At 41.9% G+C, this 24029-nt stretch overlaps 1 protein-coding gene across 3 annotated transcripts in view; it reads left to right on the top strand.

Annotated features, from left to right (window-relative positions):
* Positions 1 to 24029, top strand: part of CEP131 (centrosomal protein 131) — a 1433457-nt gene that overhangs the window by 654424 nt on the left and 755004 nt on the right. For all 3 annotated transcript variants that reach the window (XM_044085078.1, XM_044085077.1, XM_044085076.1), the window contains exon 14: positions 2389 to 2526. In XM_044085078.1, the coding sequence (XP_043941013.1) occupies positions 2389 to 2526 (138 nt within the window). The remainder of the gene's footprint in view (positions 1 to 2388; positions 2527 to 24029) is intronic.

Here is a 24029-nt window from a genome sequence, read left to right as displayed (position 1 = left end):
TAGAAGGCTGGCATCAGAAGGGATACAAACAGGTTTACTTTCTATTTTTTTGTCCATGTGGGTTTTGAATTTAGTTTGACAGAGTTGCTCAGAATGTACTGTTCGTGGCTTAGTTAAGTATGTGGTATAGAGGGAGAGGTAACCTAAGTAAAGGCACAACTAATTCTGAGCAGCTGATAGCACCGTAGTGCAGCCCTGCAAGCACACAAAACAATGCAGTTGGTACAGCAGCTATTTCGGCAGTAAAAAGTCCATACTCACCTAGCAGCAGTGGATTAACGGTGCGCAACTATTAGCAGCCCAACACAAGTAGTCTTAGTCCGTAGCAGTACAGTGGTAATGAAGTTCTCGGCTAACAACTGATAGCAGCTTTGTTATCTTGTACAGATTTCAGCAGTACATTTATGCTGAAGTGCTAATTGAGCATACTGGCCAATGGCCAAATACCCAATGAGTTTGAAGAATGGAGGGCTACTGAAAAGCTCTGACTAGCTACTGTGCAGCATCAGCTGCAGTGACATCGAGTGGGGCACTGTGACATACAAACCACTGCAATGTATACAAAAAAAAAAAAATAGAAATTTGAAACATCCTCCTCATGGGGTGGGTGCAGGCAGGGTCCCCCTTCAGACAGTGTTTTAAAACAAGTTCAGCAAGTGTTGATATTTGCAGTATTCCTTCTGGTTGTTTCTCTAGTTTTCATAATTGTGGGACTTATGATTCATGGGTTTTGTAGTTTCAGTCTGGACCCAGCTACAGAATATAGCTTTGAACTCTGCCCTCTTGTCATCAGCTAATTGATGATTTAAGGAATTACTTATTTTTTCTTTTAAGGGCTCTAGCAGATGCATATCTATTTGAATGCCTAGCACTGTCTCTTTCTCTCCCTCCCTTCTCTTATGGATCATTTTTACCTCTTTCTTCAGCCAAGCTCTTTACCTTTTCTAGCTGTATTTACTGTTCTTAATACATGTTCTGTTTGCCTTCTTTACCAACACATTAATACTTCACCAGTTCATCAACATTTACCACCCCTTTCAACCCTTTTTTTGTTACTTCCTGATTTCTCGGGCAACAAATCAAAATATAGTAGTCTAAATAGTAATACTTTTTTTTTTTTTTTTGCAGCCGTTCTCTCTTCAGGCCTGCTGTCTGCTGTTTTTACCCCCATCCCGTCATCAATCAGATCAGTCATAACCCCGTCCTCTGTACAGAAGACCAATTTCAGAGCATTAATTCTCCATCTGCTGGTATTCTGACCTTTTAATCCACACTTCCTTCCACTGTGCACCTCTCAGTTTACTGATGGAAGGTTAAGGTCCCTGTTATTGCTGATGTAGTCTGTAGCAGTCTGTTAATTGTGACAACTGTCATAAGATCTTTTTTTTTTTATCTTTGTACCTACTGAACTGCATACTAAAGTCACATACTTGGGCCTTCCTGCCGTCCCACTGTAGCCTTTCACCCAACATATGTTTCCATTCTGTCTCCCCTTTATTGTGTTTCTGTTACTGTGCACTTAATCCCATCCTTAAGGGATATCACAGCACCACCATTACTCATCTTGTTCTTACTGGAAAACTTTCTAAGTTTCCATGAACGGCTACTTGTTTCCTATGGTCTGCAGTTATGTTATTCCTGCAGCATTGGTGTGCCTCTGTCTCCATTATCAGAGTCTGTTGTTAGCTTTATTTCCCCCTGGTCTCATGGCATTACATAGCAGGGTGGACTATCCACCCATGACTGTACTAACATCTAAATTTCACTCTGTTTTTTGCATGCCGAAAATTTACAGTGCTGAAGTAAAGTTGGAAATGTTTAGTATTTTCTTGTATGTGCTTGAGTTATTAAGCTGTATTTGTGTATACTATTATTAATGTGAAGCCTTGTTGTGCAACATTCAGTGCTGAGTCGAGCTCTTCTTTCTGGACCTTGTCTGACAATGGGCCCTTTTTATTTGGGCAAGCTATCAAAGAAAATACAAATAAACCCCATTCACTCTTGTTCTCCCCTCCATGGTTGTTATGTTTCCTTTATAATCCACTTCTGAACTACTTCATATTTAGGCGACATTGACCAGTTTTACTTTCATCTAGTGCGGCTTTTAGCTGGGGTTTTTAGAACTGAAAAAATCACTACTTACTGCAAATGAAAGGCAGTGCAACAACGTCACTGATTGTTGAACAGTTTGCAAATCAAATGGTTTTAATATTAAAAAAAAAAGAAAGAAAGAAACAAGCCGTACTCTGCCAGTAAGGACTATTGTCTAAGGTTATTTTTGCTTCAGTACTCCACTAGCAGAAAGTTTTGCCTGACTTGTGCCTATGTGTGTTCTTTGGTAAAATTATATCTTCTGATTGTAATTAGTATTGTTTCATTCTGTTTCAGGGACTGTTGTCTGAGGAAGAGCTGGCCCACCTTGAACAAGCCTCTGCTGTTGCCACGGAGGTTACTACTTCGATGATGAAGCTGAAGCTGGAGCTGGAGGAGAAGAAGAGGACCATTAACATGCTGAACACTGCATTGGTATGTGGCCTACTATATTGTTCTCTTGGTAAAGACTGGAAATTATGCTTGAAGGGAAGAGGATAGTATATACTAAAACAAAAGAAAGGAACAAGTAAAACTGGAAAGAAACAGAGTACATGTTAAATGGCTTTAGAGAATGTGCACTAACAGAAGAGAAGTATATGTCAAAACTCAAACAACATCTGTTATTTGTGTTGTTACTTCATCAAAAGAACTTCTAACTTCTTCTGTGAACATAGGTATATGTAGCTTTATTTAACATAAATGTGGATAAGTGGACTGATCTGAATGAATTTAGAAGTGACTTTTGAGAAGCCCTGTATGTTAAGGCCCTTTATACAACTGCAGATGTATCGCTATCATCGTCAACGAATTAGTTCAGCAGGTTTGCAAATCGACTTCAGGTAGTGTTGCTGGGCTAGCATTTCTATTATTGTTTCAGTTTAGGGTATTGGGTGTGTGGAGCCAGACCTCAGCTGAAATACACTTCTGTTTTTGAAAGTCTCAATTGACCTTGAAACAGCGCAATCAAATCAAAACATTTTGACATTTACTAGTTTTTATCTACAAAACTCACTAGTTTTCATCCTGTTGACCACTGAGTTTAGTGCTACTGTAACTCACAGGGCTGTGTCCTATTAGCTTAACCATACATGACATTTATTCATAAGATATCTGTTAGACTCTTGTTCTTATTTGCTTGTAGCAGTTACTTCTGAAACCTAGAACTACAGGAGTAAATGAGGGCATCTTACCTGAAACAGTAATTTGGAATATCGCCATCTGTCTTCCCTCCTCCATGCATTTCATAATACTCTTTGTTCTGTCATTTTATTTCCCATATCTTCTAAATTATACAATTTACTCTTCTCATTCTAGAAATTCCACATACCATGGTGCTTACGTTTTAGGAGGTACTTCCATTCAACCTCCTCTAAGCCCTGCATCGTCATGCATGCAGTTATGCTTGACTTATTGCCCTTAGATGTTATAGTGCTACAAATCTTTCCTCATCTCCCTATTATCCCTTCTTTCTTAACTATGTTGCTTTCTTAGTATTCTTTAGGTCATTTTTCCAAAACTCTTACTTTCTGTACATCTGTCTGGACAAGAGAGCAACTTGAATACAGTCCTTCCTTGATTACGTTGTACACATTAGTCCTGGGACAAGGTATGAGTTATGATGCACCACATGGTTGACCACCGAGGGAGAGTGAGGATGCGTGGGGGGGTTGTCTACAGGTACAGAGTACTGACTGAATCACGGTTGAGGTTATACCAACACACACCCATTGTATTTTCTTCCCTGATACATGAAAAGGTGCTGGTCTTATTGCCATGTGTGCAGGGGAGGGGAAATATAGGCAAAAAAAAACCCTCTTCAGCAGCAGTATGATAGTTCCCCAGGGAGCCTCAATTTTCTCATTGGCTCAAACATGGCTCAGGGAACATCCAGGCCTATTAGATAAGGACAGTCCCTTGGGAACAGCTGACAGTTTGCTGTGGAGCAACAAAAAAGTTGGCTTGTTTGTCAACGTAAAAATGCCATCTAGTCCTAGCAGTTGTTCGCAAATAGATGGGTTTAAAAGTGGAGGCAATGACAGATTTTATTTCTCTGGACTTAATGATCTGTGGATGTGAAGATTGCAGCTGTGAAATTAAGACACTTGCTTCTTGGAAAGAAAGTTTTGGTTAATCTGTGTAATGTTGTAAAGAACAAAGGCATTGAATTTGTCAGCAAAGGTCTATGTAATCAAAACTATGGTTTTCCCAGTAACAACAACTCTCAAATTGTTTTCTCAGGAATTCTGGTCGTAGACAAAATCGGGGACACTTAAAATGTTACTGTAATTCACTTGAAAATGTAATAAATTTGTATTAATATGCACTTTGTGAATATGTATTAAACTCTGCCCTTTTTTCTGATTGTAGTTGACAGTAAATTACCAGAATAAGACTTCTCTAAGGCACAGGGCAAAAATATGGAGTAAAGTCATAGACAATTAAGAGGTACATCTCTGAGAATTGAACTGTAACTAAGGCTGTGTGTTAGAAAACCGATGCTTTTGAACAGTGATATTGAAGAAAACTTTATTACCACCCCTGCTGGACTGAGCTTTATGACTCTTCTACTGATGCTCAAGCAGGCCCACAGGAACAGGAGCTAGGCATCCCAGGGCTAGGCAAGATCCTTATAGGCCCATTCCATCCTAATAGGGAATTTCAATCCACTCATCCACTCCATGTTGAGAGTCATGTGGTATAGCGCAGGCCGCTCATTCCCATCCTTCCCCATCATCTTCTACAGGCACCTGAAACACTGTTCAGACTGTGGTCGCCTGTGTGTTGGATTGGGGGTTCAGTGGACTGCAGGAAGTTAAAATCATTGACACTTTAAGGAAGTAACCCCAGACCGTTCCCTGGAAGGTCTGATGGTAAATGTATAGCTGATATACTTAGTCTGCACAATGTGAAGACATGATTCACTAGAGAAGATACAGAAGCTAGGAAAGATTAAGTGCTAAAAGAAAAGAGGGAGGCAGAGGCCAAGATGAAGAGATACTACTAAAGTAATGAATCTGAATTTTTCAAGAACTTAAAACAAGCAAATATTGATAGACAGGCTTGGGGTGCTAGTGTCCTTTCTTTGAGGCCATTACTACACTTAAAAGCCAAGTAGCATGTATTTGTTCATACATTATATGTGTGTGCTTTAATTGTATTTATACATACACAGGCACTTCCCCATAATGTATTCATAGAAAAAAGGTCAATTTTGATGAAGTACCTTTAGTCCTACATGTCTCCACCAGATGGGGCTGCTGTACCAAGTTGCAACCATGTATTAGTTCACCTTTTACTTTCTGAACTGTTGTTGATCTGCTACCTCATTCCTAAAAGTTTATTCTGACTAATCTGGTACCAGCTTTTCTTCTTTTCTTTTTTTTTCTTTTCTTTTCTTTTTACTTCATCTAGTTGTCGCCTTAGAGTAAGACGCTGTCCGGTTTGATTCTCAGCTAGAGCGTCTTCTTCGTGGAGATATGTGTGAATGGGCATACCTTCATTGAAGGTTGTGCGTCAGGGCTGGCTACTCGGCACGTAAAAATCAACTGCCAATCATTAGCGGACCGGAGTTCCTCTGTGGTGACCCCTAACCAGGAAAAGCCGAAAGACACATACGTACTTCATCTAGTTGTTCTCCTCCTTTTGTCAACAGCTTGCTGTGAATGTGGCATGCATCCTGTTGTAAAACTAGATAGACCAAGTTCTTAGTATTGCAATTCACTGTTGCTCTTAGCTCAGAAGTCTGACCATTCACTATACATAAATTGTTGTCCATTAGAGATGGTCGTTTGCAGCTCTGGTTCATCTTGCAAAATGTGTCAGTATTTGTTTTTAATGTGTATATGGTTTGGTTATAAGATAAATGCTAATTTAAAACAGAATCTTTGTTATAAAGAACAACCACATAACTCCATTAATTTTAAAACAAATAAGAAAGGTACCACAAGGTGTGGGAAATGTGTTTTCTGTAAACATATTTATACTGATAAGTTATTTGTTCATCCAGTGAGTGGTTAGACTTTTGAGCTAAGAGCAACAGGGAATTGCAATACTAAGAACTTGGTCTGTCTGGCTTTGTGTGTATGCTGTGATGCCTACTACATAGGCAAAACTAACCAAAGGCTAAAAGAACGCATTAGTAACCATGTAGCGTTGTCGCCCCACATTAAGATGTTGTCCTGTTCGATTCTCAGCTAAAGCGTCTTCTGTGTGGAGACATGCGTGAATGGGCGTACCTTCGTTGAAGGTTGTGCATCAGGCCTGGCAAGTCGGCACGTAAAAATCTACTGCCAATCATTAGCAGACCGGAGTTCTGCTGTGGCGACCCCTAACCAGGAAAAGCCGAAAGATACAACAAGTAGCCATATATCAGAAATGAAAAGACAGGTATTGACTAATGCCCTGTATAAACATAAAGTTGATAGTGGTATTACGCATAACTTCAAATTCTATATTTTACAAGTAGTCCATGAAAACTTGTGTGGCTGTAATATAGTACATAATACTGAGCTAGATGAGTTTGAGTGGATACTATGTCTGCGAGCAGATGTGCATCCAGGCCTGAATAGACATGTCTCTTTAATACCACTTATTAATGACAAGCATATGAAAGTATGAAGTGCTTATATAGGAAAATGTTAATAATCTTGATATATCTTTTTATTCGCATGTTTACATCTACATTTTATGGTTATTTATTGTATAAACTGTGTTTTAAACAATTTTAAACTAATTTGACATACTTGTGTTGATTTTGAAATGCATCACATGACTAGAATAGATCATGTGACTATGTTCGGAAGTATATAAGGAAGGGCTTGTTAGTGCTGATTTTAGATGTGCCTGAGGAAGCCACTTTGTGGTGAAAGTTTTAGAACTTAGCTTTAGAACTTGTGACTTGATGAATAAACAGAATTTTGGTATTGCAAGTGCTTGACGTGTTTTCTTGGTGTTTATTTCTGTACAATTTTGGATTTTTAAACCACTAGTTTAACTGTTTCCACAACTGCTTTTTGGCATTCTGCATCATAACCCTCCCTCAGGTAGCCCATCTCTCCTCCTTGGGATCTTAATTTTGTGCTAGAAAAGCTTACTCTGCTTCCCTTTGAACCAGCTAATCTGAAATTGTGCACTTGGAAAACCATCCTCCTCTTGGCCCTCACCTTGACCAGGCAGGTTTCTGAGCTACAAGCTCTCATGGCCATTTTTCCCCTTTTCTCATTTTTTCATAGAGACAAAGTAACTTTCAGAGCTAACCCATCCTTCATGTTTAAAGTAGTGAACGAGCTGCATATCAGTTAGGCCATTCATTTCAAACTTTCTTTCCCAATCCCCAAAACAGGGGAGAAAGGATATTACAATCTCTGGAATTTACAGACAACTAAGATTTTACCTATACAAAACTTCCTTCGGAAGATTGACCAGCTGTTTGTATCTTTTATAACCTCTAAGCTGGGACAGCCAGTCTCAAAACAAACTATTGCAGCCTGGATTTTAAAGGCTGTTGCTTTCTGCTACTCACACCATGGTAAGACCTTGCCTTCTTGCCCTAAATGGTGTTCCACTAGGGCCGTTGCTGCCTCAGGAGCTTTTCACAAAGAAACAGACTCCAGGTCCATCTTGGATGTAACTACTTAGTCCTCTGTACACACTGATGATTTCTCCAGGTCCAGGACAACCTTTGCTAGCTCAGTCTTGTCTGGACTGCCGGACAATTCTTGTCAGTTCAGTTGTGAGGGTCACCCTTATGTTAGGAATAGTGCAACAGTGATATCAGTCAGGACGTAGTACAGTTGTGTAAGAACTCAACATAACAGTAGATGTTCTACTGATAGTTGCTGAAATACTCCATCCCACCCTCTACCCCCTTTTCTCTTACTCACTTCCATCGTTGGTTGTCTCTCCCCCTCTGCTGTAGCCTTGACTCTCTTACATATGTAGTGGTGAGTTTTCTTACCAATTCAAGCAACACCCCTCCTAGCTGACCAGTCTCATCTGTCAGTAGTTTTCAGGCCACTGGCTTGGAGATAGTTTGAGGAGCCACGCTCGTGCATCCATCTTTATACCCCAACACATATGAGCTAAGGTTATGTTTTGTATGTACATCCTAGGGAAGATAAAGCTTTGGTATTCCAGCCAGGCATCATCAGTGATGACCCATAGGTCAGAAATACTGCAGCAGTGATCAGTAGGTCATCTACTGTTATGTTAAGTTCTTACACAGCTGTATTCTTCATCTGAAACTTCTCACATTTTGGTATGAAAATCCTAGGCACAGGGAAGGAAGGTGCCATAAGGTGGGAAAGAGGGTATAATGATAAGGTAAGCCATGTAGCTACCCAGAAGAAAGGGGAATGAAGGAAAAAAATGAGAGGTGATTCCTTCTTGCGGGATAAATAGGAAGCCAGGAGCTGGGCACATTATGGCCACCAAAGGTCTCGAATAAGAGGAGGGGCAGTGATTTAAGTGGTGAAGGGCATGAGATAGCCAAGTGGTTCATGGAGTTTATGCAGTGGGTGTGGAATTTGCAGGGGACTACGGTTTGAATACATGATGGATAGCTGAGAAAGCAGCTGTGAGAGTGAAGGCTGACTGAGTCCTGAGATAGGTAGGGGTTCAGAAGCAAGACTAGGGAAGAAAAAAATGAAATGGAGTAAAATGTGGGACCTGGAGAAACAGTAAAGAGGCATTACCAGTTTATGTAAGGAACCATATAGGAAGAAAGGCAGTAGCTGGAGATCTGAGATGCGAGTAGACTGGGAAGATTAGGTGTCAGGGATAACAGATGAGGGACTCTAAACAGTGTAAGTGGACGCTTGTCTGGATCAGAGAAAATGAAAGCTTCTGTATTAGAGACTGACCAGGATAATGAATCTCCTACTCTGTCTGCTTTCCCACACATGACTCCTCCTTTGGGGAGGTCCTCAGGCTTATGACATCCACCTAAGCTCCTTAAGCATGACCATCTGTTTCATATCCTTAACGTAATGTTTTTACATGCTTATCTGGGTGCAGCGGCAGAGAAGGAAAACTTAGTCACTCTTCCAGTAAAGTATGTTGTTAAGGATGCTATATTTGGATTGGGGAGACACATGCTTTAGGACATCAGCACCTAAAAAGGCTGTTATCCTCGAACCCCAGCTCAGTGGTATAGAGGGATGGAGCCTTGACTGTGACCAAGAAAACCCAAGTTCATTTATTAGGTTAGGTGCTGGGCAGAAAATCTGGGAATGAGCATCAGTTGTCAGATTGCTTATTCTAAGTGGAGGACAGGAGTTTCTACCAGCAATCATGAAGCAATCCTTTGTGGCAACAGGGCAGTGCAGACAGTTGAGTATAGAAGGTGGGCAGCTGGCGATGTCATGTCACTGCATGCAGTTATATGCATGATGTTAGAAAGCTCAACCTAGGTAGGATTCACATTCTCTTAATTAGCATAGAAAAATACACATTTGGCTGCTCTAGTGGCACTGTACTGGGACATCCTAATCTCCTTTTTATCACCCCCATCCCGTCTCTGGCTGCCTAGACTGTGAATCTCTCCCTGTGTTTGCTCTGCAGGGGTCAAAATCAGTCAGGTGTCAAGAAAAGGCTGGGATGGAGGAGGGCGAAGAGACTCTGGGCACACCCGATAGCTGTCAACTGCTGGGACCAAATAATAAAAAAGCAGACCAGATCTGTGGCATAGAGAAATAAGCCCTGACTACATAGCATGTGGCCAGAGTCCATGTAGCAGCTTGTGTTCTTGAAGGAGCTGACAAAGAAGAATAGGAGTGCATGGCCTCCTCTGGCTCACCCATTCTGGGGGTGCGAGATGGCTCTGGCTTGCTGCACTGGTGATCCCTTTGAGAAGCACTGTGTGCTCACCCAGTGGGATTTTGACCCGGCTGAGCTTGTGTAACCATAGTGTGTCTGCATTAAGTAGTCGAGGAGAAACTAGCATATGGCAGTATAATGTGAAAGTTTGCTTCCTGTCTTGAGGTTACAGTTGCAGCTTCAGAGGAGCTGCAGAGCGGTGAAGGGGGTGTTCCCATGGGGAGAGAGAGCAGGCAACACCCACAAGACCAGAATGTTGGCCCAGTGTCTACTGCTTGACTGTTATGGGGGAAAAAAGAGCTGATTGGAATAAATATTATTTGTGTGCACTACACATGGCCCACTGCACAATGGAAAAACAGTATTTAGCCAGAGTGATTAAAAAAATGTTATGCTGGGGTGCATTTCCAGTGCTTATATCAGAAATGTAGGTAGTTTGCATACCTGTGCTGCTGACTCTAGGCTGTCATTGCACATTTTCACTAAGCTGTGTAGTTTGGCCTTCCATTCCAGGAATGCATCAGCCTTTCGAATGGTAGTACTTCTGAGCCTTTTATACTGAATCATTTCTACTTCATTTTGAGCTACTTCTGTACCTTTGAGAAAGTGTTGGTCTTTGTCATAGTAATTGCTTTATTTATTTTTTCTTTTATAGTGTACTTTGTGTGGAGCTTTTCTCTCAAGGCTTTTAGTGAAAATGGGTCTCAGATCAGCTAGATAACTAGGCTAACAAACCATGAATGTATAAATGCTGGCTTACATCAAGGAGTTGTACCAAATTGTTTCAGCTACTGTCAAAGGCATCTTCATGCAGGATATGATAACTTTGTAAGTGCTTATCATATCAGTTGGTCTTTGACAGTAGCACCTCTTTTCTTCTTATTTGACTTTGTGTCATATGTCCTCTGTTCATTTAGTGTGTTACTATTGTAGCTACTGTTTCTGGCTGGTATAGGAATGTCTGTAAATAACCAAGTGCATTATTTTTTATCTATAACAAAACCTGGAGACCATGACATATTAGAGACTGTAGAATTATAACTTTTATAGTGTTAAATGTCTGTGTAATCTTATGGATGGTTTCATGATAGGAATGTGACCCTTTATGAGTGACACTGACAAATATCACAGTAATGTGAATTTAGAGTGACACACTGAAATTAACAATTGCCCCAAGACTTTAAAAGGATGTTTGTAGGGAGGCAAGGTTCCTCTCCACCCCCAATAATCATGGAGTCACTTTTATGATCGCATCCATCTTGTGGCAGAAGGTGTTTACCTGGTCTGTGTGAGTTGGCAAGCACTATAGTAAGCTCAGAGTGTGGTTGTTTACTGGCTAGTGGGCATACGAGTCCATTCACAAGCTTTTTTTTTTCTGTACTGTAAGTCAGACAAGTTGCAAGGCTATTCATCCATTTACAGAGAACATTGCAATGCTTTTCCAGAGCCATCCAAACTAAGATAAGAATATTTTCTTGATTTGCTGCACTTGGACTAAAATAGTCATTTCTCTTTTTGTTGGCTTTTCTAGTTCTGTGTGACTCCAAATCTCATCGCAGAAGACCGGATTAACCAGAGGATTAATCGTTTGGTAGTTTGTTTGATCTGCACTTGAGTACTTTTTGCAGTGCTTTTACATTATGAAATTCCAGGATCATTCATCTTGTAGCAGAAGGTGTTTAACTGGTCTCTATGAGTTTGGAAGCACTGCCGGAAGCATAAAGTGTGGTTGTTTATTGGCTAGAGGGGCATATGAGTCAGTTTACAAGCTTTATTTCCCTGCTATAAGTCAGCAGGTTTGAGTGGAGCTGCCCATTGGGCAGTAGCGGTTATCAGTTCCTTGTACAGTAGCAAATGCATAGATGCAAAATTTTCCTTTAAAGTTAGGAGTAGATCTGAAACTTGTTAAATAGTATGGCATTGTGCGGAAATAATCTCAGAGCAATTAGCTTGCACATTCAATACAACTACCATATCCTAGCACTATGTAACATCTTGCCATTAAACCCCAGAAGCTACCTTAGGAGACCACTGTTAAAACCAAGTCCTTGATCATGAACAGCCCCCCTTATTACAGGATTGGACATTGTGGATGTGCAGTTTGTTTCCAAATATCTGTGTGTCTGTCGTGGTAGATTTCAGCATCCTAAGGCAATGTTGCAATTGTCTCATGTTCTCATAAAACCAGTTAATCATTAAAGAATGATTTAGTATGTGAGAGATGTAAATGCACAACTTTTTGTGAGGCAAAAATATTGCATATAAATGAAGTTGGCAGGAATACACGCACTGCATCCCTCACACCCACTACTCACCACATACTCTCACATATATAGTCTTATGCTGAAGCATTTAAAGCTTCCCAAATCACAAAGACCTCCACCTGTTGGCAACATTGTTCCTCAGTAATCTCTGAAGCACACACCAAAAGCAGCATCAAACATCTCACATAAGCCTTCACCCAATGGTCCCCCATGAGCAAAGTCAATAAGACAAGCATATATTTTACCTAATACTCTTGTCATTGTGGACTCCACTGTGTGAGACACATATGCCCCACTCACCAGATTAGACAAGGAGAATGTAATGGAAAGTTGCTTATCTGGAGCCAGGAGTTTCAGTATCACACAGGCTGTCAAGTTACTGCACCCCGGGTACCAATGTAATTCCATCATAGTCCATGTGAGTGTAAATGACCTGAGACACACCTCAGCAGACTGTATGAAAAGCGACATAATGGATCTCTCAGAATACGTGTCTCGGATAGGTATGATAACGCATTGAGCAGCATTCTTTCATCAAGGATAATGCCACAGTACGAATATAAAATCACCGATTTTAATAAATTGGCTAGTTTCTGGTGTCACTCCAGGGTTATCCATTATCTGTCAGCTTGGGAGGTCATGGTCAAAGACCACATTGTTTTGAAAAGGTTAGGCTGCTCTTGTCACCCCTAGGTTTTTGGTTATTGGCCAAAACTTTATCTACCCCTCTAGAAACTTTTCTTTAGGCACTGCCAAAAAGACAAAACTACCAACATTGTGAAAAAAATCTATAAGCAGCTTTAAGGTTTTACTGCTTAATGCTCAGAGCCTAAATGAAAAAAACTTTCACATCCTTCAAGAACTCCTAACTCTGGAGAATGCAGGTATCAGTGCCGTAACTAAGACTTTGTCAGATAGTGCAATTTCCAGTCAGAGGATTAAATATACTGGATCTGGCATTCATCAACATGGGAGAGTGGCAACCTGCAGACACTGGACCCATCCCAATTTGGCTTTAAGGGAAGGTCATGCCTACTTAACCTGGCAGACTTTTCTGAGATTGTCATAAATGCAATGGACTAGGGTAAAATGGTACATACTGCATATCTTGACCTGGCTAAGGCAGTCGATACAATACCTCACTTGAACATTGTTGATAGGCTTTCTGAGCTAGTCATAAATCCTTACATAACTGGCTGGGTTTCCAGCTGGCTCAAAGACAGGACCCAAGAAGTCCTGATTTGTGAGACCACCTCTGCTAACAGACCGGTCAAAAGGAGAGTATCCTAGGGTTTCATGCTGGGCATACTCCTGTTTGGCATCTACTTCTCAGAAGTCGAGGCTAATGTTCAAGGCCTCTAATTCGCCAAGTTTGTAGATGACTGTAAATTGGGAGCAGTTATATATTCCCACCAAGACACCAACATCTTGCAAGTGAATTTTATACAAACAGATGACTGGAGCCAAAGCCATGGCCTAAACCCAGGTGCCAAAAATGCATTATAATGCCCTTTGAGAACCTGTCAACCCAAGTTAATTACTCCATCAATAAAACATCCCTAAGAGTTGACCCAGTAGTAAGTGATCTAAAAGCATATGTAGACAGCAGTTTAGCCTTTGACCAACATGTAGCTAAGGTAATAAGAAAGTCATAAGGTATGGCATCCAGGTGCAAGGAAGTTATAGTACCACTCTACTCGGCTCTTGTCTAACCTATGAATACAGTGCCTCCATTGGCATATATCTAGCCAGTCACTTGCAACAGTTGGAATGTCCACAAAGGTTTCTCCACCAGGAGAATTCAGGGCATGAATACCCTGTCCTATATAGATTTCCTAAAGCCTCTGTCTTTGTATTTAGTCTCTTACAGACTGCTGAGACCGGCTCTTTGCCTGGCTTACAAGGCTTCCTCAGATCCAGCCCTGATGGATCTAGAGAACATACAGCGTTTCTGGTGCTATTTGTTTTGCATATACAGGGATCTGAACTTCATATGTGACATAAAAAGAATATGCTGGAGAGACAGGTATGTATTCCAAAGGGTCCCAGCACCATGGAATAGGCTCCCCATCCATGTAAAACCAAATTCATCCCGACTCTATTCAAACGATATCTTGTCAATTGGATGGGAGATCCTAAATTTAAATATTTTATTTCCCAAAGAGAGTAAAGACCCATCAAACTCCACTGCATGAAGACCCATTCAATTTTAAACCACGATTATAAAGCATATGTTCTTCGTGTTTCACTGTTGCAGTCATCACATTTGGGTTATCCCTGCCAGGGTAGCCCTCGGCCAGCCCGAATACCAGAGACTTAGTATTTCTGTGTCGGTTGCTGTCGCTTGAGGATTGATGTCCTGTCATCAGTGGTATAAAGTAAGGCAGCCGACACCGTTACATCAGTCTTTCTTGCTGTGGAGCCCGAAGCAGAAGCAGTTGCACGAGTGCCGGTCAGCTGCTTCGTTTCCAAATTGAAGTTGAAGTCTTCTAAAGCTAAGTACCCCATTGGGGATCCTTTTTTCTTGCTCTAACTGATGTCAGACAAAGTTAATAATTGTCTCGCCTGTGGAAAGCAAATACCACACCGAGACTTCCATTCTTATTGCGTCACTTGCCTAGGCCTAGACCATGATGTCCCCCATTGTCACTTCTGTGCTTTATCCCCAGAATTATCCATTGTCGGGCCCTTATTGTAGCCAGATATTTTTATTTACAGTCCTTGAATTCTGATATGGCTTCATTAAGCCATCGACAGCTGATCTTCCGAAAAAAACGTAAAGATAAAGAGAGGTCCAAACCTTCCAAAGACACTTATGTTAAGCTAGTCGTCAGTCCTCTGGTACTCAGTGAGGAGCTTTCACAGCCCCTGATGCCCACTTCAGTTGATTTGCAGGCTGCTACCAAGACCCTTTTGGAGTATGCCACAGAACTCTTCTTCTAAGGATTCTGCGGTCGTCTCTACCTTGGATGGATCCTGAGCCGCTGAACAGGCACCAGCTTCCGAGGAAGTCCTTCACACCTCCGAATCTCGACACAAACAGACATCTTCTTTTGTGACTATCATTCTTTCAAAAACAACTGAGTTCCTTAAGCCCAGGGTTCGAACTTTACCAAAGAAACTGACTACACACCCTCAGGCGCCTGCTACCTTGCCTCACTCTCAAATGCTTAAAATGGCAGAAGACCTTATCTTGCTGATCAGGAGAAGCCAAGCTACCTCTTCAAAAAGGAAGAGATCTGTCCCCAGTAGTTTTGTCTGAACAAGAGTCAGTGGAGTTTGATGCATCTGATTATGAAGACATGCAGCCCTTCTCCACTTATGAGGATTCTGATGCAGAGGAATCCATTCCTTCATCCTCTCCCCTAGAGAATTTTTCCTTTGGGGAAACCCTGAATACCTTAACGGAGCATTTCCAATGGGAGAGTCAGGTCTACCCTCAGTCTAAAAAAATACTCCGGGAATTCCTAATCTTCTGCAACACAGACCCTTGGCCATCCCCCCAGTCCTGGATGTGGTGGATGATGTTTTCCTTGAATCCAGCTTGACTCTTGATGCCCTACCTCCTGCTCCCAGAAACCCAGACAGGCACTACAGAGTCCGTGACTCACACAAATATTTTTTTTAAAAATCCAACAGCTGACCCTGAGGTCATTTTCTCAAGGGCCAAAAGGGATTAAAGCAATGTCTGCTAAGAATCCCACCCCCTCAGACAGGGATTCCTAAGCATTGGGCAGATGGGGTAAAAAAGTATACTCCAAAAACAAAGCCAGCACAATGCGGTGATTGTAAACAACAGTTTAATGAAAAACTGTTCAAAATATTACTAGGGGTGTTGAAAGCCCCTGTGAAGCCACAAATTATATAAAGTATGCAGCAAACCAGATTCGGCTAACCTAGCCTTCCTCAGTGCAACAAAGTTAATAAATGAAGGCAGAGTCTAAGCTGTTTATAAGGACACTTCAATTATTCAATTAAATATGATTGAAAATTTGCAAATGCTCATTCAGACCAGGGCTAAACAGCCCGCCTAATTTAATTATCCATGTCTTCTCCTTGGAATTTATTATGGAGTGCCAGCCCCCTTTACATTTCCTGTCCCCACCAATTTTATCAATAATAGTGAAATGAAAAGAGGCTATCGGATGCTTCAAAATGTGTTTATATAAAGAATTGGTCAATTTGTGGTTCCTGACATCACTCGTGTTCAGAAATTCTGATTCTCAATGGCCTAGAAGTTTGCCCTACATAGAATGCTGAGCATGAGCAGCAAGCCAGGTAAACAACCCAATCTGAACCACAATTTGCCAAAAACTTGCCAACTTTGCCAAAGGCTGGCAGCCTATTTTCATTTCATTATTATTGATAAAATCGGTGGGGACAGGAACTGTAAAGGAGGCTGGCACTCCATACTAAATTCCAAGGAGAAGAAATGGATAATTAAATTAGGTGGGCTGCTTAGCCCTGGTCTGAATGAGCATTTGCAAATTTTCAATCATATTTTATTGAATAATTGAGCTGTCCTTATACTCTGCCTTCATTCATTAACTTTGTTGCACTGAGGAAGGCTAGGTTAGCCGAAACCAGTTTGCTGCATATTTTGTGTAATTTGTGGATTCACAGGGGCTTTCAACACCCCTAGTGATGTTTTGAACAATCACTGCATTGTGCTGGCTTTGTTTTTGGAGTATTGGAGCAAGTTTGAGCCATTGCACTTGCCATACCTGCGAGGGAGTGATGTTCTGTGGTTTCTAGTGTATCCTTGCTGTTTCCGTGGGAGGTGGTTGCTGTCTACGTCATGTTGGAGCTGCATCATTCAATTTTTGATTTTTGGCTTCTTCTTTTAGTTGGATTTATTCATTTACAGAGAGGATTCTGCCAGTCAAGTGACCTTTGGGTGTTTTCTACTTTTGGGGCTTTTGGATGCTTCATATACATATTCTTCACAGTGTATTATTGTGTGGAACACTAAAAGTTGATTTGGCCGATTTGCGGTATGTCAAATTGCGAGACTTGGGACTATTAATTTCAAGCAGATTAACGTATTGGACTGGTGTTTGTCATCCTTTATTTAAATGTGGGCAGAGGTTAATGCTAATGTTTACAGCTAACAATTGAATTTGTTGGTGTGCTTGAATTTCTCTGCAGGATTGCTTATTTCTTGTACTAACTAATGCATTGGGGGCCATTTTGAGTGTGCTAAAACCTGATCAATGATTATTGGCGAACTTTGAATTAACAGGAGTGGCGTTCTGAGATTATATGTATGTACATCAGCATTTTTCTCATTATTTTTAGTTTGTCAGGTTGTTGCTCAGGCAACATATTGTGGGCCATTTTGAGTGCACAAATTTAATCCATTGACTGTTTGTTACGGACGTGGCATTTCAAGACTATGTCTGGGTGCATCAATATTTTTTCTCCATAAGTTTGACAACTTCTTGATATTGTTTAAGGAGAATAACTCAGAAGTATAGGTCCTTTGGATTTTTGGGACATTATAAGAATTTATTTCATCTATTCACAGCCATTTGTTGCATGACTGTTCCTCTAATCTATCGGGCGCCAATTTGAGTGTATTAAACCCATATTTATGACTATTTGCATATTTGGATTAGCAGAAGTGGGGTTTGGAGACCATCTAAATATTTGGGAACAACGGAATTGCTATTTGGTGAACTTATACATATGTGTTTCAACACTTTGAAGATGGGCATAGTGAATAATTCAGAAGCATAGTTTTTTGAAACTTTGGACATCATTATTTTCTATCATTCAACTAATGTTTATCTAACTGCATTTTTGAGCATTGCTCATTTGGATATAATTGTATAAGTAGATAGACAATATTTCATCATTTGTGTCAAGTATATGTTGGGTTACAGTTTGTTGGGGAATATCAGGTTACACTATACATTTTTTATGTATTTTAAGACTGTTGGCTAGATGGATATATCAGTATATTAGGTTGACTAAGTGCAGTTTTGATTATGTAAGATGTTCTTCGTGTTTCACTGTTGCAGTCATCACATATGGGTTATCTGCTTGCAGTAGCCCTCAGTCAGTCTGAAAGTCTTGGGTCCTGCGTTGGTTGCTGTCTCATCTTCCTTGACGTCAGGTAGTCAGGGGTATAAAGCATGCAGCCAACGCCATTACACCAGTCTTTCTTGCCATGCAGTGCCCGAAGCAGAAGCAGTTCACAAGTGCCGGTCGGCCGACTCCTGAAATTTTCATTTTCGAGTTTCAGAACCAAAGTCTTCAACTAAAGCTAAGTACCCCATTGGAGAAACTTTTTCTTGCTCTAAACCGATGTCAGTAAAAGTCAATAATTGTATTTCTTGTGGAAAGCAAATACCTCACAAAGATTTTCATTTGTATTGTATTCCTTGCCTAGGCCCTGACCACGACGTACCTTGCTGTCGGTTTTGTGCCTTATTTAAGCAACTAACTAACTGTTCGTTGTCGGTATATTTACGCTTTTAAATATTTTGGTACTCAGTTCAATTATCCAGATATGTCTTCGGTAAACCATCCGACTACCGACATTCTGAAAAAACGCAAAGATAAAGACAGAGACAGGCTGCCTAGGTCCAAAGCTGCCGACGACGCTTCTCCTAAGCCAGTCGCCAGTTCGCCGGTACTGAGTGAGGTGCTTTCGCAGCCCCTGATACCTGCTACTTCAGATTCGCAGGCCTCTGCTGAGACCCATTCGGAGTCTGGTATGCCGTGAAATGCTTCAACTGTGGAACCTGCGGATGTCTCTACCTTGGATGCGTCTGGAGCAGCTGTGCAGGCACCGGCTTCTGAGGGTGTATTCAGGCCTACTGACTGGCATATTAAACCGACACCATCTTCTTCTTCAAGGCCTAAAACTCGAACCATGCCTAAAAAAACGATGCCCAGACCGCATGGTCAGGCCTCTATGCCTAAAAAACAAATGATAAGAATGGCTGAAGACCTTATTACTTTAATCAGGGGAAGCCAACATTCCCCCTCTAAGAGACCTAGGACTGAATTTGCTTATGATACTTCTGACCAGGATTCTGAAATTTCTGTTTCCTCTGATGACCAGGATTTACCCTTGTCTACCTATGAGGAGTCTGATGCAGAGGACTCTATTCCCTCTGCTTCCCCCCCAGAGGATTTCTCTTTTGGTGAAACCCTGCATACTCTTAGGGAGCACTTTCGCTGGGAAAGCCAGGATTACTCGTGATTCTAAAAAGAGGATTAGGGATTTTCTTACTCCTGCCCCAACACAGCCTATCCCTCCTGTACTAGACATTGTTGATGATGCCTTTTTGGAATCTAGCTTGGTCCCTGACTCTTTACCTCCTGCTCACAGAAAACCTGATAGATATTACAGGGTTCCTGACTCTCACAAGTTCCTTTTGTGAAGATCTTACTGCGGATCCTGAGACCATTTCACAGGGACCCAAGGGCATTAAGGCTACTACTGCCAAAAACTCTACCCCCTCCCCCCGATAGAGACTCCAGGGCGCTGGATAGATGGGGTAAGAAGGTATACACTTCTGCAACTTTGGCCGTTAGGGCCTTAAACTGCCAGTTTCGTATGTTAAAGTATCAGCAGCATATTATTGGATTGCTTAAACAGAAAATTATGTTGATTCCTGACTGTGCTGAAAATAAAGATCTACAGGATTTAATGCATTCTGATGAACAGGTTGGAAAGCATACTTTGCAATGTGGTTTTGATTCACTAGAGGCATCTTGCAGGGCTGCTGTCTGTGGGTCTGTACTTAGAAGGCATGCTTGGCTTAAGGAGCAATCTTTGCCAGATCATGTTAAAGCTAAATTGCTGGATGCTCCCTTAAATCAGGACCGCCTGTTTGGCAACAAAGCAGAAGACATTCTTAAAAAGATGGAGGAAAAAGCTAAATCTATGCAAACTGTTAAAGATTTCCTAGAAGTACAACCTCCAAGATTTAGTAGGCATTGGCCCTCTAAGAATTGGTCTTTTCCTGCCTCTTCCAGGCCTTCTTAGTCCAAACCCAGAACCAGCAGAACACCCAGGCTTCAGTCCCAGTGTACACACAGTACTAAGCAGCTCCCACTTCCAAATCAGGGAGTAGTAAGACTCCCCCTATGCTAAACTGTCTCAATGACAACTTTAAAACTTCAAAGCACTTCTCAACTGACTGCTTCTTTAGGGGGAAAGATTGCTCTGCAGGCAAAAAACTGGGAACTTATTACCCAAGACAAATGGGTTTTAAATATAGTTTCCCAATGATACAGATTTCACTTCCACATGTTACCAACCCCGAACGATTGGCCAGCTCTATCCCCATATCAGTGGGCAGAGGCTCAAAAGCAAGTACTCTCTCTTAAGCATAAAGGCTATTCATACTGTACCAGAAGAGGAAAAGGGACAAGGTTTCTACTCAAGACTTTTCCTGGTACCCAAAAAGACAACTCATGGTGTCCTATCCTGGACCTTTCTAACACCTTTTTGGTGATTCCAAAATTCAAGATGCTAACTCTTCACCAGTTACTTCCTATGCTAGTCAAAGATGCCTGGTTGGCAACACCGGATTTAAAGGAAGCCTGCCTGCACATCCCAATCAGGGAATCTTGCAGAAGATGCCTATGCTTCGAAGCAGGCTACATGCACTGTCTATCAGTTCTCTGCACTGCCCTTTGGCTTATCTACTGCGCCCAGTGTATTCACAAAGTGCCTAGCTTCAGTCATTGCATTTTGTAGGCAAAGAAATATTCAAATATACCCATACTTGGACGATTGTCTAATTCAGGCAGAAAGCCGGGACAGACTTTTGAATCATCTGGCATTTGTACAAAAGGTGATAACTTGTCTGGGGTACACCATACATGAAAAAAAAAATCACATCTGATACCCTGTCAACAAATTATATTCCTGGGAACAAACTTGAACACAACTTCCCAGATGGCTTTCCTCATGCCAGAGAAACAAATTCATTTGATTTCTTTGAAACAGTCATCAAGGCCATTGACAAGGGGAAGGTGGTCCACACAGCCTACCTGGACCTCGCAAAAGCCTTTGATACAATACCCCACTCGGGCATTATAGATAAGCTCACCAGCTTAAATATAAACCCCTATGTCACTAGATGGGTTGCAAACTGGCTCAAGGACAGAACCCACATGGTTAGAGTAGCTGGAGCCATGTCAGACTCCAAACCAGTTACAAGTGGCATCCCACAAGGCTCAGTCCTGGGACCTCTCTTGTTCGGTATATATTTCTCGGAGGTACAGGCCAACATGAAAGGACTGTGGCTGAACAAGTTCGCAGATGACTGCAAACTGGGTGCCATAATAGACTCTCCAGCCGACACGAGCATCCTCCAAAAGGGCCGCATAGAAACAGACAACTGGTGCCAGAGCCATGGCCTCAAGCTAAACGCCAAAAAGTGTATAGTCATCCCCTTTGGCAAAAACAAAGTGCCCACAAATTACCACATAGGTGGTAATCCATTAAGTACAGAAGAAGTAATTAGGGACCTGGGGACCCAAGCTGATTTGACAACCACGTGGCCAAAGTGGTTAGAAAAACATTTTATATAGCCCACCTAATCATGAAGGGATTTACATCTAGATCAAGGGAGGTCGTCGTGCCTCTTTACTCATCCCTCATCAGGCCCATAATTGAGTACAATGCCCCTTTTGGGATGTACCTTACCAGACACCTGCAGCAACTGGAAAGACCCCAAAAGTACCTCACCAAGAGGATCAAGGGGCTCAAACAGATGCCGTATGCTGCCCGGTTAAAGAAACTCCAGCTCTACTCAGTGGCATACCGCCTGCTCAGAGGCAATCTGTGCCTGACATATAAAGCCATGTCCAACCCGGAATTAATGGACATGCTGCACCTCAGAAAATCCAAATCCCATCGAGCTACGCGTTCGAGGGACTTGAACCTCAGCACTGAAATAAATAGGACATGCTGGAGGGACAGATTCATAACCCAGAGGCTCCCTTCACTCTGGAATAAAATCCCAGTCCAGGTTAGGCAGAGTTCCTCATTGACTCTCTTCAAGAGAAATCTTGATGAGTGGATGGGAGATCGTAGGTTTACCCCGGGTATCACTTCTGTGTCACTGTTAGACAGAGGCACAATATACTAACCTTGAAAAAGGGCATAGCAAAATTAATTTAATATGGGTGGCGAAAGCCATACACACTCTGGCTAGGATTATAAATGCGCTAGGGCAGATAGCCTAGTATGAACCTATGAACCTATTTGACAACTTACTTCAAACTAATGGCCACAAAAACCCTGCTATCTGCAAGGCAAATACTGCAAGCCTTGGGGTTCATGGCCTCCTGCATTCTACTAATTCCATGTGCAAGACTGCATATGAGGAAACTACAGTGGTATCTAAAAAGCCTATGGTGTCAACATTCTCAGGATCTAGAAGCAATGATTCCTGTCATACCTTTCCTATGGTTAGAGTTCCTTTGGTAGGCAGTGGCCTGCCACTAAAACAAGGGACTACTATGCACTCTACTGCCTGCCGTCCAAACCCTAACAACAGACACATCAAACTATGCATGGGGGGCTCACCTGGCAGGGAAGTGCATTCAGGGCAAATGGAACCCAAGTCAAATGCACCTGCATATCAATCAAAAAGAAATGCTAGCTGTACAGAATGCTCTGACAGCCTTCAAGGATCACATTCTTCCACGACAATTAATGGGAAGACGGACAACACCACTGTTATGTGGTACATAAATAAGCAGGGGGGGGTAACCATTCTTACCCCCTCTGCAGACTAGCCATGGCTCTCTGGAACACAGCCTTGAGCTGCCAAGTGCATCTACAGGCTCAGTTCCTGCCAAGAAAACTAAATACACTGGCAGACGAACTAAGCAGAAATCTCATGGACTCACACGAGTGGAAACTGGAACCAAAGACTTTCAACATGTTGATAAACAAATGGGGGAGCCCAGATATAGACCTGTTTGCCTCCCCCCAGAACTACCAGTTGGACAAATTATGCGCAAGGACATCCCACAAACAAGCTTGGAAAGTGGATGCTCTGTCCTTCAGCTGGAAAAATCTATCAGTTTATGCCTTTCCTCCTCTGCCTCTCCTCTCCAAATTACTACTAAAGATCAAACAGGACAAACCAAGGATGATACTGATTGCACCAGACTGGCCACGCCAACACTGGTACCCCCTCTTGCGCAGTTTTTCACTGCTGGCTCCGTGGCATCTGCCTTAGACCCCTACCTTGCTGTCACAGCAGGAGAGACAGATTCTGCACCCTCAGCTTCAAGCCCTGAACCTGGCAGCCTGGCTAATTACCTAACCTCTCTGTTACCATTCCTCAGTCAACAAGTGTTGGATGTCATTTTGGAGGCAAGGAGGCCTAGTACTAGAAAATCTTATGCTGAAAAATGGAAAAGATTCTGTGCCTGGAACCAAACTCAAGGGATGGGCACAGCAGCACCCAGTTTACTTCAAATTCTTCAATACTTAACTGAGATGCTTCACAAGGGCCTATCTTTTTTCTCCATCAGAATTCACGCCTTAGCCATTTCAGCTCATTACAGCACAGAACCACCCCTCTTTTCTCATCCACTGCTTAAGCAGTTCCTCAGAGGGGCCAAAAACTTGACCACCCAGGAGAGCCCCAACTCCAGCCTGGGACCTTAACTTTATATAGTTATCCCCTTTGGGAAAAAACATGTATCCATGAATTACCATATAGGTGGCAGTACACTGAACACTGAAAGTGTGATAAGAGACTTAGGGACACAGGTGGACAGTGGTCTCACCTTCGATAACCACATCACCACAACAGTCAGGAAATCCTTGTATGTGGCACACCTTATCACTAAGGGCTTTTCATCCAGAAA

This window comes from Protopterus annectens, chromosome 10.part0, assembly GCF_019279795.1.
Source record: "Protopterus annectens isolate FY-2018-M chromosome 10.part0, PAN1.0, whole genome shotgun sequence".
Classification (NCBI taxonomy): Eukaryota; Metazoa; Chordata; order Ceratodontiformes; family Protopteridae; genus Protopterus; species Protopterus annectens.
The sequence above is the reverse complement of the archived record's forward strand: the minus strand, read 5'-3'. Positions and strand labels throughout refer to the sequence as shown.